Genomic DNA, 14,597 nt, shown 5'->3' on the forward strand with positions numbered 1-14,597 from the left:
ATCTCACAGCCCCAGACATAGGCTCAATCCTGACCTCAGTGCAGCCTATACCGAGCTTGCACTTTTCCCATCTGATTTCTGAATGCTTATGACCCCAAGAATATTACCTCACTACTCCTCTTTGTAGGGTGGCACGCTGGTGTAGTGTTTAGCGTAATGCTGTCACAGCGCTACCAACCCCGGTTCAATGCCCGCTGCTCTCTATGAAGTGATTGTGCATTCTCCCCATGACCGCGTGGGGTTCCTCGATGATTCGATGAGTGCTTCGGTTTCTTCACTCTTTCCAAAGCCATATGGGTTAGGGTTAGTCAGTTGTAGGTGCCAGAAGCATGGCAACACTTGCAGGCTGCCCCCAGCACATCCTCAGACTGTGTTGGTCATTGATGCAAACAACGCATTTTCCTGTACGTTTCGACCTTCAAGTGACAAGTAAAGCTAATCTTTCTCTTAAGCACCAAACTGAAGGTTCAAATTCTAAAGTCCGACACTACTATTTGAGAAGACACCCAGGAATTTAAAGTTACTGACTCTCTCCATCTCTGATCCTTCAATGATGACTGGCTCCTGGATCTCTGGTTTCCCTCTCCACAATCAGTTCCTCGGCCTCAATGACATTTGAGTGAGAGGTTGTTGTAATTACACCACTCAGCCAAAGTTTCAATCTCCTTCCTGTATACTGATTCATCCCCACTTTTGATACAGCCCACTACAGTGGTGTCATCAGCAAACTTGTTTATGGTGTTGGAGCTGTACTTAGCGACACAGTCGCAGGTGTAAAGTGAGTAGAGCAAGGGCCTAAGCACACAGCCCTGTGGTGCTCCTGTGCTGATGTAGATTGTGGAGGAGATATTTTTGCCAATCCGAACTGACTGGGGTCTACAAGTAAGGAAATCTAGGATCCAATTGCACAAGGAAATATTGAGGCCAGGTCTTCGACTTTACTGATTAGTTTTAAGGAGATAATGACATTAAATGCTGAGCTATAATCCATAAAGTGCATCGTGATGTATGCACCTTCGCTGCCCAGGTGTAGGTGTGCCTAGGGTTGTGCGAAGAGCCAATGAGATGGCATCTGCTGTAGACCAGTTGCTTTGGTAGACAAAGTGAAACAAATCCAAGTCATCACTCAGACAGGAGCTGATATGTTTCAACACCAGCCTCTCAAAACACTTCATCACTGTGGATGCAAGTGCCGCTGGGCGATAGTCATTGAGGCTGGTTACCAAGTAGAGGTGCTGCTGTGCTTTCTTCATAACTGCACTTGCATGCTGAGTTCAGGACAGGTCCTCTGAAATGATAACACTGAGGAATTTAAAGTTGCTAACCCTCTCAACACTGATGCCTGATGAGGACTTGCTTCATGGACCTCTGGTTTCCTCCTCCTGAAGTCAATAATCAGCTCCTTGGTTGTGCTGACATTGAGTTACAGGTTGTTAATGATATCACTCAACCAGATTTTCAGTCACTCTCCTGTATACCGATTCTCACCACTCTTGATTTGGCCTTTAACAGCGGTGTAGTCAGCAAACCTGAATATGGCAATGGAGCTGTGCTTAGCTAAACAGTCATAAGTGTAACGTGAGCAGAGCAGGGGACAAAGCATACAGTCTTCTGGTGCAGCAGTGCTGACGGAGATCGTGGAAGAGATGTTGTTGCCAATCTAATCTTACTGGGGTAAACAAGTGAGGATATTCAGGATCCAACTCCACAGGAAGTATTGAAGCCGAGATCTTGGTGCTTATTGATTAGTTTTGAGGGGATGATTGTATTGAATGCCCAGCTGCAGTCCATTTAAAACACCCAGATGTATGCATCTTTGCTCTCCAGATGTTTCAGGGTTGAGCAAAGAGCCAATGAGATGGCATCTGCTGTGGACCTGTTGCTCTAGTAGGCTAACTGAAGTGGGTCCAAGTCATTTCTACCACCACTGAAAACGTATTCACTCATTTATGATGTGCAAAATTTCTCACATTTTCTCATTACATATGAATCATTTCTGACAGATTTAACAATGTAAATCAAAAAGATATACAAATCTTTTTGTTCACCAACAATAAATAAATAAAGGCATCCATTAGTCTTGCGAGACTATGGATCTGCGCCTGGAATGTTTTCACTCTCCAGGGCGCAGGCCTGGGCAAGGTTGTATGAAAGACCAGCAGTTGCCCATGCTGCAAGTCTCTGCTCTCCACAACACTGACGTTGTCCAAGGGAAGGGCATTAGGACCCATACAGCTTGGCACCAGTGTCGTCGCAGAGCAATGTGTGGTTATGTGCCTTGCTCAAAGACACAACACGCTGCCTTGGCTGGGGCTCGAACTCATGACCTTCAGATCGCTAGTCCAATGCCTTAACCACTTGCCCCCCACACACCAACAGTATAAGTATTGATATCAAACTGGTATCTAAAATAAAGGACCAGCATTACCAACAGTCGTGTGTGTGTGTGTGTGTGTTTTTTAAAACCCCTTTCTGGAGAGGATCAGGGTTAAAACAAATATTGAATTCCTGGAAGTACCAAGTCTTCTACGACGATAAATTTTGTGCTCAGCCCAATTACCGAGAAAAGGACATAAAGGCCCACAGTTTGAGCAGACAAGCACATTACTACAAAAGAGAAATCACTCACAATGGAGCTGTTTTAAAGATCAGCCATGATTTTCAGCAAAGAGACTCTTTCCACTCCTTTAACTCTCGATCTGTCTGCTAATAACATTGAATTGCAACTTCTGTGAGTCAAAGTGCTAATCAGTTATTATCACAATTATGTCTGAGCAGTTGGACTTGCAGAGCTTAATGCTTTTTTCTTTGTTAACTTCAACAAAACAAAACCCACATCTGAATCTATCCATACAACATAATTCCCTACTCCTTTGAGGACAAAATTTGGAATGTATGACATTCCAAATGCAATCCTTTACTTCCCAACAGTGAATATCATCTACTTTCCACAGTACATCTTTGAGCCATATTCCAGTCAAAATTATGTTTAATTACACAATTTATGAACAGTGATTCTTCCTAACTGAACCACTATCTGCCAAGCCTGGGCTCTGTGCATGCTACAGAACTGATATCAGTAAGTACGAAACCATGTAACTAAAGTCTCGTCCATCATTTTAATGACATTTTATTAGATTGCATATCCCCTCTGTATCCAACACAGAATAAATTTTATGTTAAAGCCAATATTATCATTACACAAATCATTAATATCATTTATTTTCCAGTGCACATCAGACAGGGCAGTAGTCTGGAAACAACACAAGCAAAATTTCAGTACAAGTTAGAATGTTTTTTTTGCTGAACTGAGTTATCTGCTTGCCATCCATAATATTCAATGTTCTGTAAGGGATTAAAAATGAGGAAGCTTTGCAGACATGTGGGCAGCTATAATGACCAACAGCTAAAAAGCGATTTGTTGACAATTATCGCCTGTGGTCAACTGCCAATTGAACTCACCGAAGTACAACAGTGGTCAGTGCACACGAACAGGAAATAGTACCTCAGATACAGAACTGATGAAATTCAGATCTTTCATCATGCCTGTTCTGCATCATAAGAATTTGAACGCACAAGAGACAAGTGCAAAAGAATGACCTGAAACTGAAAAGCTACATTTACCAATCAAAACTACATAAGCACAGAAACATCTGATGTAAAAAATATATTCCCACTAAATCCAGAGTGGAAGCAGATTAATAAGGAGCGCTGGGAGGTGCTTACAAAAGGAAATCAAGAAGACAAAGACGGGTTGCAAGAAATCATTGGCAGGTACTGTACTGTATATCCAAAGGAGTTCCGCAAGAATACAGGTGAGTTCCAGGTTACAGAAATTTGCCCTGACAGAATTCACAAATTATTACACAAACATTTTGAGATTTGGAAGAAAATTCAGAACTTGTTTACAGAAAATAAGTGAATAAATCAATCAACAAATTATTTTTTCAGCCTGTTTCACACAACCATTGTGTGGACATTTAGAAGTTGCACGCATCACAGTGATATAACACTGTTGATGATATGTCACATCTCTCATGAGACACAAACTCATGTTTCATCAACATTCAGGGAATTTTCCAATATTGTAGATAGTTATCATTAGCACTATAGGTTGATTTACCCCTTATCCAAAATGCCTGGGACTGGAAGTCTTTTGGATTTTTTTTTGGATCTTGGAATAAATTATGAGATAGTTTGGGATCACCATCATTTCCAACTCTGAATTTACGTGCTACTGGAAAGCAGTTTCCTCTTACACTTGTTCATTGCACATGTACTGAACAGTAAAAATTATTACATACCATTAATATAATATGTGTGCAGGGTAAGAAAAGCAACACAGTTCTTGTGGAATTTTCCATCTGTGACATCATATCAGCAATCAAAAAAGATCAGATTTTGAAGGATTTTGGATAAGGGGTACTCAAGCTGTATTAACACTTCAGGGAAGAGTTAATATCTTCTGATATTATCCTTGGGAATAGTCACGTGCCCTGTGACGGATTAAAGAACCAACAGAAATAGGAAACAGCTAGAGTTTGGTATTGGTATTAACACAAGCTATTTTATTAGTAACTACATTATACAGTCATATATAACCAGATACATTAAACAAGTTAGCAGTATTACATGTATATATGTGTGCAAATATAACTCCCAAACTATTGAGTCTGGGGGAAACAAGGCTTAGAGTCTTGAGATGGTAAAGTATGAAAGTTCAGTTCATCCACAGAATAGGGGATGAGAGAGAGATATTTGTAATGCAGGGTAAATGTTGAGAGAAGACAATTACGTTGATATTCCACAACAGCAATACAAAATAACAATAGTAGTAGGTTTTATCTCCGAAGTTGTTTCACTCCACACACGAAATATCACCGACAGTGACCTTCAGTGAATATCCTTGCAACACAAGTGGTACCACACCCAAATTCAGCTACAGGTCATTCCAAAGTGGTGGCCACAGGATACTCCAACAGAATCCACATATAGATTATCACCAACAGTACCTTATCACTAAGTGGACCCTCTTCAAGGGAACCAACCCCGAACACACAACCTGATAGCCACTTACCCAGTTGCACGATACACGAAATAACTCCAACAGTGATTTGCCACAGAGGTGCCTTTCTTGAGTGAACTACCACACCCAAACAAGGGCAACACACAAGTGGTATTCACAAAGGTACTCCCCTCACCAGAGAACCCACTCTTGTGGATTAACTACGTGACAGTCACACCTTCGTATTCGAATGAAACTCAAACTCACCCTTACAGGCTTAGAGAGAGAGAGAGAGTCCAAACAGTAACCCCTTGTCACTAGATTTCTTCTGTTTCAAACCTTCCTCTTCCCTCTTCTCTTCCTTTAAAGTCACCGAATGTGACCACAACAAAGGGGCCATTTTCTGTGATGAAGTTATCAACCCAAGCGAGGGTTGGACACACGGATAACTTCCCACCAGTCACACCTTTCCCCCACAGCGAGAGCCACTGATCGATCCTCTGAAAACCCACCTTTCTGTGGGCACAACAAAGCTCATCCAGTGTCCAAAACCATGTGTCTGTGTGTCTATCAGATGACCTTCTATTTATCTCACCATGTTGAACACCAGCTGTCCATCAAGTAGCTCCTCCCTTCTCTCTCTGTATGAACTTAGAAGCTACCAGTGTCCTTGCAGAAGTGTAAACATGCTGCCGAGAAACCATAACACCATCTCCAATCTTCGCCACTCTCTCCTTTAAAAGCACAGTTCATAGGGATAATTCAGGACCCCGTCACAGAATAAAGATTACTCTTAAATACACTGTTTAGCATTAATTCAAAAAACACATCACCATCTGCTCACCAGCAGATTAACTTGCTTCATCAGCAATCCTCAGAACTCCAATCAAGTCTCAATGAAGAACACACTTGATCTTGATGTGCCTTCCATCAGTACACAATAACTGAAACTGTGTGGAAGTTCTAGGTATTTTAAGTCATTTGAAGATCACAGCTTCAGCAGATGCCATTACTGATTGATAATTAATGCACATTGTTAAAGGTAAGTTTGCATCTACAAGACAAATTAAACATGCTTTCTCAAAAGGGAGATCCTTGCAGAAATTTCACCCAAAAGTACAAGGGCTCATGTTGGATTACAGAGCAAACCTTATGTGGATGGGTTGAGCAAGCTACAGCTTTTCTCTTTGGAATGGAGGAAAGGAGGTAGACAAGCTGATAAGAGCATAGATCAGAGAGAGAGCACAGATCTTTTCCCCCAGGGCGGTAATGACTAATATGAGAGAGCATAACCTCCATGTGAGTGGAGGAAAGTATAGGGAGGTGTCAGAAGCAAATTGTGTGTTTTTTTAATGGTGGGTGCATGGAAAGCCATGCCAGAAGTGGTGGGAGTGATACATTAGGGAAATTTGGGAGACTCTTCTTCGTTCTTATTATGGATTGCTGCAGCAGAACAACACATTTCACAATATATGCCAGGAATATTAAACACGAATCTGAAAAATGTAGAGCTATGTGGGAGAGAAAGATTGATCTCAGAGTAGTTTAAAGGGTCAGCTCATCATTGGCTAAAAGGTCTGTAACGTTCTACGTTGTATGGGCAATGTGTGAGCATGGACTGAAAACTGATTTCTGAATTCTGGGAGTCAGGATAAATAGGCCTTTCTGAGACCGAAAGCATGCAAGTACTGGAGTGCCTCAGGGATCAGTCCTTGGCCTTCAATTATTCACTTTTTTGGAAGGAGGGAGAAGAATGCAACTTTCTCCAAGCTAAACGAGAGGATGTGTTATGATGAAAATAATTGGACTCGACAGAAGTACAGATTAGTTGAGTGAATGGATAAAAAAAAAATTGAAAATGGAGTTTAGTGTAGCAAGAAACAAGGTCATGTGGTTTAAGGAGAAATTAAAAGGCAGATTGTTGTCCAAATGGAAAAAGAATGCAAATGAGTGGAATAGAGAAATTTAGATGCTCTTGTGCACAAATCACAAAATGTTAGTGGACTGTTGCAGCTGGCTCAGAAAGCAAAGGCATATTGATTTTTACTTTAAGGGGACTGAAGTTTTCAAGTAGTCAGGAATTGTACTTGCACAAGGCACACCTAGAGTCAGTGGCATAGTTTTGATCCACTCCTTTAAAGAAGTATGTATAAGCATTGGAAACAATCACTTGGCTAATTATTGAGATGAAAAGGCTCTCCCATCACAAAAAGCTAAATGCAGTAGATATGCATTCTTTGAAGTTTAGAAGACCAGAGGCCGTCTTTTTTCATGCTAGATCCCCATGGAGCACAACAAATTGGCTGTTGAAAATGTTTCCACCAGAGGGGGTGCGGGTTCACTAAAATGGGTAAATAATTACAAATGGACAGTCTATCAAACAGCAATGCATAGGGAGCTCTCATAGAGAATGTCAAATTGTCAGAATTTGACTTCTACCTCTACCCCAGGAGGTTGTGAAGCAGAGATGAATGCTGGCTTTCACTGTAGAAGTAGGTGTGCTGTTGATGGATCAGGGAATGAGGGCTATGGGGAGCTGCACACAAGACACTACGTCTCTGGCAGATCAGCTCTGATCATATTTAACAGAGAGGCAGGCTTGGGAAGTTCGGCTGCCTATTCCTGGTCCTATTTTCTTATGATCTTTTGTTTAAGGTACCTTGAAGGCTGAATTACAAATTGCTGTAATAAATTCACACAATTCCTCTCTCCAACTTAGGATTGGAAATCACATGTTAAACCTCATTTTTTATACAGCTATTATAATATAACAAATACAGCTATTATTGAAGCACCTATGTTAAGCTTAACAACTTGCATTACAGCAAGAAACTTTCACAGAAGTGCAAATAAACTCTTCTCAGGCTTCCAGCTAAGTAAGGGTATCGATTTTAACTGATATTTTGATGACAAACTCTCCCTTCTTCATCAGGGATGATGCCTGGCAATGCCTAGTCTGGTGTTGGATGTCCCTCCTGATTGGATAGTACTCATCCAATCAGGTTTCTGCTGTCCCATTCCAGATCTTACTTCAAGCAAGATCTTCATCTTTGTTAAAACTCTTTTCCTCAAGTTTTATTTCAATGGCTTCCTTTACCAGGTGGCCCCCAAAAGCCATGGGTAGGGCATAGTATTTTTGAACTGAAGTCAATCCTATGGCCATTGCAAATGCAATGTTCTGTTACTGCCAATTGCTCTGGGTAACCCAAATGGATATACCTTCTGTGCTCCTAGCTTCAGGTTTCCACCATGTGTTCCATCTGGCTGATATACACTGTTCCACATTCACAGGACATCCTGTAAAAGCTAGCCGTGGTGAGTCCAGGTCATCTTTGACTCACGTAAGCTATGATCTGAGCTTCCTTACTGCTTTGTGGATGGTATTAATCCGGTATTTCTTCAAGATCCTGGTGATCTTTCCAGAAACCATGGAAATGCAGGGAAGACAAGTGGTAGCGACAGGTTCCTCCTCTTTGATAGGTTTCCTGGTTTTTCTGTTGAGCCTTTTAAGGGCCCGGTTGATTTCTTTCACCTTGTAGCTGTTCTGTGAGAACTACTGTGCCATGCCAATGGCTTTTGCAACTGCCTGGTGAAGGAAGCCTTTGAAATAAAACTAGAGGAAAGGGATTTTAACAAAGACAAAGGTCTCACTCCAAGTAAGAACTGGAATTCAATTGTAAACAAGGTGGGACCGCAGAAACCTGATTGGATGAGGACTATCCAATCAGGAGGGATGGACAACAGGGTTATAAATACCATTGGACTGGACATGCCCAAGCATCATTCCTGATGAAGATGGCAGAGTTTGTCATCGAAAGCGTTAAAATCGATACCTGTACCTGGCTGGAAGCCCAAGAAGAGCTTATTCACGATATACACCGGGAAAGCGCGAGATCCTTTTTCAGAAAACTAACTACTTTTATAATGGAAATGTGCAACACTTATTCATAACTTGCTTTGAAACTTTATGTAAGATTGCAAATGCTCAATGGCCCTCCACATAAGGAGCATATCTGACTACAAAAATATCTATAACGAAGACTATGAAAAAGGAAACTTTTCAAATAACATTCCGAATACCAGAAGAGTTCCCTCAGTGCTGAGATCCAAGGAGAGAATCCATTATTAAAATACCTTGAGACAAGGGTAATGTTAACATGCACAACAGCTGTCAGGTTTTAAAACACTATATACAAGTACAAGAAAAAGGTAAATCCACATCTTTTAAGTCCATAACTAATGAGCAAATCGTAAGCTAATGAGACCACTTACCAGAAAGAACAACCTCAATCAAGTCCCCTTCATGAATTTCTTCTGCTGATATCAGCCTCTGTAAGATGTTCTCAGAATTGAGGTCGTGGCGGAAGAGTAAGATCTTGTCATACATTCCAAAAAAGCCACATTCTGGGAACTACAATAAAAACATATTAAATAAGAATTACAAATGCTAAATTCCAGAGATTTAACAACTTGTCTTCACTACAACTCAACACTTAAAATGCAGTATTTTCTCCAAAAGAATCCAAACATGACGAATAACCTCATTTTTACTGTTCCAATCAACTTTTAAAAATTTGTTAGTTTGTATTTTTAAAAATTACAGATACTTGTCAATATCATTACACTTACAGATATCTATTAATATCACAATACAATGTAAACACTAGGCTTTCCATTAAATCTTTCCAATGTAATTATGCTTTTTCCACAAATTACAGTCCAGTTCTAAGTGATCACAAAACCATGTGCAACAGATCCTTAACTGCGCCAAATGAAAAATAAACAAATAGTCCTCTTTACCACCAGCAATCTGTTATTAAAAAGAAAATGACTGGATATTTTACTTTATTAATGGCATAGAATTAGGAAAAGTAATGATGCCTCACTCAGTTAACTTTGAATATATTGAGCTCATGAATGCATTATTTCTGCATGTTCACATGCTAAACACATGATTTTATAAAATGTACTTACAGAAGAGCACAAGACAAATAAAAAACAGCTCTGTCCTGGCAAATCCTACCTTCGCCTCAGTTCTTTTCAAACCAACTCCTAAAATTCTGGATCTTGTTCTTGAACATGCTTAATGATTTTTCCTTTTCAGTGAATATTCTGAATCATCTCAAGAGAAACCAGTGTTGAGCAAAATTGTAATGAGGGGATCTGGACCCAGCATGTACTGGCAAGAATTTAAACCAACTTCTGGAGTTGGAAGGCAACAGAAGGATTGAGAGAGAGATTTCCACTGCACAGAAGAGACGACCAAGAGCTCTTTTCTTAAGTGAGGTGGTGGTGAAGCAGGGAATCCAGAATTGGATCAGTGATTTGATATCAGGATCAGATATTGGAGTTTCTGCAGTGGTTTGCAGAGTAAGGCTGGAATGAGGCCACCTTGACACAAACATTTCAAACTCAAGGCAGTGGGGATGGAATCAACAGGAGGTGGAGAAGGTACAACTGGTGAGCAGATGTTTGTGAAGAGTTCAAGTAGTTATGGGAGACGCGACTGAAGGTGCTGAGTGCAAATGAATAAAGGGTTAGAGGTAACTGAGGGTTGCTGAAAGTAGACATGGAGAATGATAGAGATAGAAATGTGTTAAAGTTCAAGTTTATCATCATTGAAACTCACACAGCTAAACAAAACACTGTTCCTCGGGACCAAGGTGTAAAACAGTACATGTATCACCTACAGCATATTAAATAATATTATCACACTAATGTAACAGCTAATATATTGTAGGTGTACAAATTGACATAAGGTGTATATACAACAAACAGTTAAATATACAACTGTATAATACTACTGGTGTTGTCATAAATAATGTGTACTGGATCTTCAGAGGTATTACTACCTGGGGTATAGAGTACAGAATGCTGGTTACAGTACTGAACTGAGACCAAAACAGGACATTATGTCAATGCAACCCTCCCGCAAGCTTCAACAGCAGCAAGCAACTGAGGAAAGAAGAGAGCTGGAACCGGGTGCGTGAGCATGGAGCTTGCGACAAATCCAAATGCTGCTGTTAAATTGGAAAAAGCTTACAGTTAATGAACAAGACTGGAGCTGGGAAGGAAATGTACAATATCACATTGCATTTGGAAGCTGATACTCTGCCTATAGGAACGCTGCCAAAACATTGTACGTCAATGAAGAATGCCAAGAAACCAATACTGAAACCTTGGTAACACCTTTCTTGCTCATTCTTCTACCTGCATAGTGTAGAATATTAATTGTTAAACACATTTATCTTTACCGAGGCTCTGAACAGCTTTGCACTTCTCCATACACCCCTACTTTTATTTACCTGATATAAATTTCAACATTTTCCAATTTCTCAATTAAGGGAGACCTTCCAACAGTGATCTCACACGGAGCTTCTATATCTGACAAACGCAGTCACAGTGACCATCATTAAATAATTACCACCATCAACCATAATATTTTCTTTTTGGTTTCACATTCAAATTAGATTTACCACTGTATGAAATTAATTCTGCATCTGCTGAAAGGCTGTTGCTGGGAGAAGATTTTTGGAACATTAAACTAATGGCAACTGTACAGAGGGTCCAGTTCCAGCTCCTGACAAGCGCCTTTACGTGGCAAGCTATAAACTTGCTACTTCTTTCAGCCCTGATGTTTAAATTGTTTGTGGAATAAATTAAACACCTTAACTCCTTGAACACTGCAGCAGCATTTGCTGTGCCACGTCCAAGCTCTAAATAGATTGCTTTCACGTAGCACCTTATAAACCAATATAGTTTCCATGTGCTCCACAGCTTATTTTCCCTTGCCTTCTTGTGAAACATCACACGTAACTGAATAAGCAACAAAGAAATTCCTTCATTTCAAAACTGCAACACCTACTAAACCAAAACAAATCCCAGATGCCATGGTCAAGTCCTGGCAATGCAGGGTACAAATGTACAGCAACAAGGAACTGGTTAGAAAGTATATTATTCCCCAAAAGGTAGTGTAACTTATAAGGCATCATAAATGTAGAAACAACGCAAATAAATCCAAAACCACACTTATACTGCTGTTTCATCAACTTCTGAGAACATTCCCAGTTAAGTCCCAAGACTTATTCAGAAAACACCCAATCACATGCAAGGCAGATTGGACATGAAGGCTCCAAAAACATTAAACTCAGCATTTACAATGTTCGACACCGCTTTAATGAAGTTACCGAAATGTTATAAGTTAGTTACTGCCAGGAAGCAACTTCTTGTGTCACTAGGTTTCATAAAAATAGTTTGCAGATGACTTCACAATGCAGAAAGCATCAAGTAGGAGGACAGGGAAAAGGGTGGTTCTCTCTCTCCCCCCACCCCCTTTTTAAACCTACGCATCATCAGCTTTTTCTCTCCAGTCCTGGCGAAGGGTTTCAGCCCGAAACGTTGACTGTACTCTTTCCCATAGATGCTGCCTGGCTTGCTGAGTTCCTCCAGCATTTTGTGTATATTGCTCTGATTTCCAGCATCAGCAGATTTTCTCTTGTTTGTGGACAGGTAAAAAAACACGGAGAATTTTTACCAAAATGCACACGTTACTTTAACAGAAAAATGGCTTGTTTATAGAAAAGAAGTGATACAGGATAATGCAGCAATCTTTTTTTTCCAGATTTGTGGTAAAAGATTGATTGAGAGCACAAGGGAGCAACTAATCTGCAACTGATACCAAATCGGGAGGTATAGTGGAGAGAATGGGTGGTGGGATGGAGATACGTCTCTGCCAAGGGGGTGCAAGGTGCTCCGTCTCTCTGCTAGTCTGCAGGTCACCCTTCTAGGGCAACCTGCTTCACCCCCAAATCAGGGTCACATGAAACCATGGGAGCAGGTGGTGAATTGTAACGATGCGTGGCCCCAGAAGAAGGCAATGGCAAACCACTTCTGTAGAAAAAGTCGACAAAAATCATGGTCATGGATAGACCATGATCACCCACGTCAATATGACACAGCACATAATGATGGTAAGTGGAGGGAAAGACCAATTGAATGGTGCTATTTGTAAATTTGGGGACTGAACGGAGGTTGAAGTGTCAAGCATAGATAAGCAAATTAGAAAGCAGAAGACATACTACAATACAAAATAAAGTGAAATAGTCAATGAAAATGACAGAAGGGCGAAAGGATTTTAGTGGTAAACAGTTTAAACTACTACTGTAACAAGCAGGATTTCCCTGCGGCCAACCATTTAAATTCCAATCCCTATTACCATTCCAACATATCAGTCCACGGCCTCCTCTACTGCCATGATAAGGCCACTCTCAGGTTGGAGGAGCGACACCTCATATTCCACCTGGGTAGCCTCTGACCTGAAGTGACGAAAACTGATTTCTCCAAACTTACAGTAATTTCTCCCCCTCCCCCTTCCATTCCCCACTCTGGCTTCCCTCTTACCTCTTCTCACCTGCCTATTACCTCCAAGTACTCTCCATCTTCTCTTTCTCCCATGATCCATTCTCCTCTCCTATCAGAATCCTCCTTCTTCAGCCCTTCACCCTTTCTAACTATCATCTCCCAGCTTCTCACTTCATCCCCCCTCCCACTCACCTGGATTCACCCATCACCTTGTTGCTTGTATTCCTCCCCACCCCCAACGTTTTCGGCCTTCTTCCCCTTTCCTTTCCAGTCCTGAAGGGTCTTGGCCCAAAACACTAAGCTTATTCCTTTCCATAGATGCTGACTGACCTGCTGAGTTCCTCCAGCATTTTGTGTGCGTTGTTTAAGCTACACCACAAAGTCCAGCAACAATGGAAAAAGGACAGCACTGATTTATACTGACGTACTCGCAATTGTGGCATACAAATCAAAATCAACAGAGTTAGCAGAAGCACCTGCCACATGCTATAAAAATACAGACAGCACATTACAGCCTCCACAAAGCACTAGTAAGGTACCAACAATGTCATTTTGTGAACAGATCATACAAATACAACCAAATTAGTCTACTCCAGTCAGCAAAATAATGGAAGCCATCATCAGTACTAGTGTACCTTGCTCACCACTGGCCAGCTTTGGATTTCACTAAGCCCACTGATCTCTCGAGCTTATCACAGCCACAGTCGAAACATGGATCCAAAATCTGAATCTGAGGCAAGGTGATAATGATTGCCCTTGCCATCAAGTATTTGATCAAGTGGAACAGCAAGCAGCTCCAGTAAAATGGAAGTGAGTGGACATCAAGAAGGCTCCAGTGACAATAATCCTATTTTGCACAAAGGAAGATGACTCTCATTGTTGGAGGTTAATCATCTCAGCCCAAAAGCATCAGTGACCTTTCTTCCACCTTGGATTATTGGACAAAGTTCCATTCCTTTCCCAAGTCATCAAATGGATCAGTCCATGCTGACGTGCATTACAGCACTTAGACGTGAGCTGAGAAGAGCCACACCATCATCATCTCCAACAGAAGAATCTAACAACCTACCCTTGACATTGAATTAAATTGCCATTGCCAAGTCCTCTCATTGTTAACATCTTGGAGGTCAGAAATAACCATAAAACTAATTGTACCAATCAGAAACACTGTGGTGACAAAAGTATGCCAGCATCTGGATAATCTGCAGCAAGTTATTCATCTTTCAATATC

General features: G+C 40.9%; 1 protein-coding gene across 2 annotated transcripts in view; it reads right to left on the bottom strand.

Moving 5' to 3' along the window:
- prkd3 (protein kinase D3) overlaps positions 1-14,597 on the bottom strand; it is a 384,937-nt gene that overhangs the window by 191,664 nt on the left and 178,676 nt on the right. For both annotated transcript variants that reach the window (XM_063055570.1, XM_063055569.1), the window contains exon 3: positions 9,278-9,416. In XM_063055570.1, coding sequence (XP_062911640.1) covers positions 9,278-9,416 — 139 coding nt within the window. The remainder of the gene's footprint in view (positions 1-9,277; positions 9,417-14,597) is intronic.

The sequence above is a fragment of the Mobula hypostoma genome, chromosome 8 (assembly GCF_963921235.1).
Source record: "Mobula hypostoma chromosome 8, sMobHyp1.1, whole genome shotgun sequence".
NCBI classification, from domain to species: Eukaryota; Metazoa; Chordata; class Chondrichthyes; order Myliobatiformes; family Myliobatidae; genus Mobula; species Mobula hypostoma.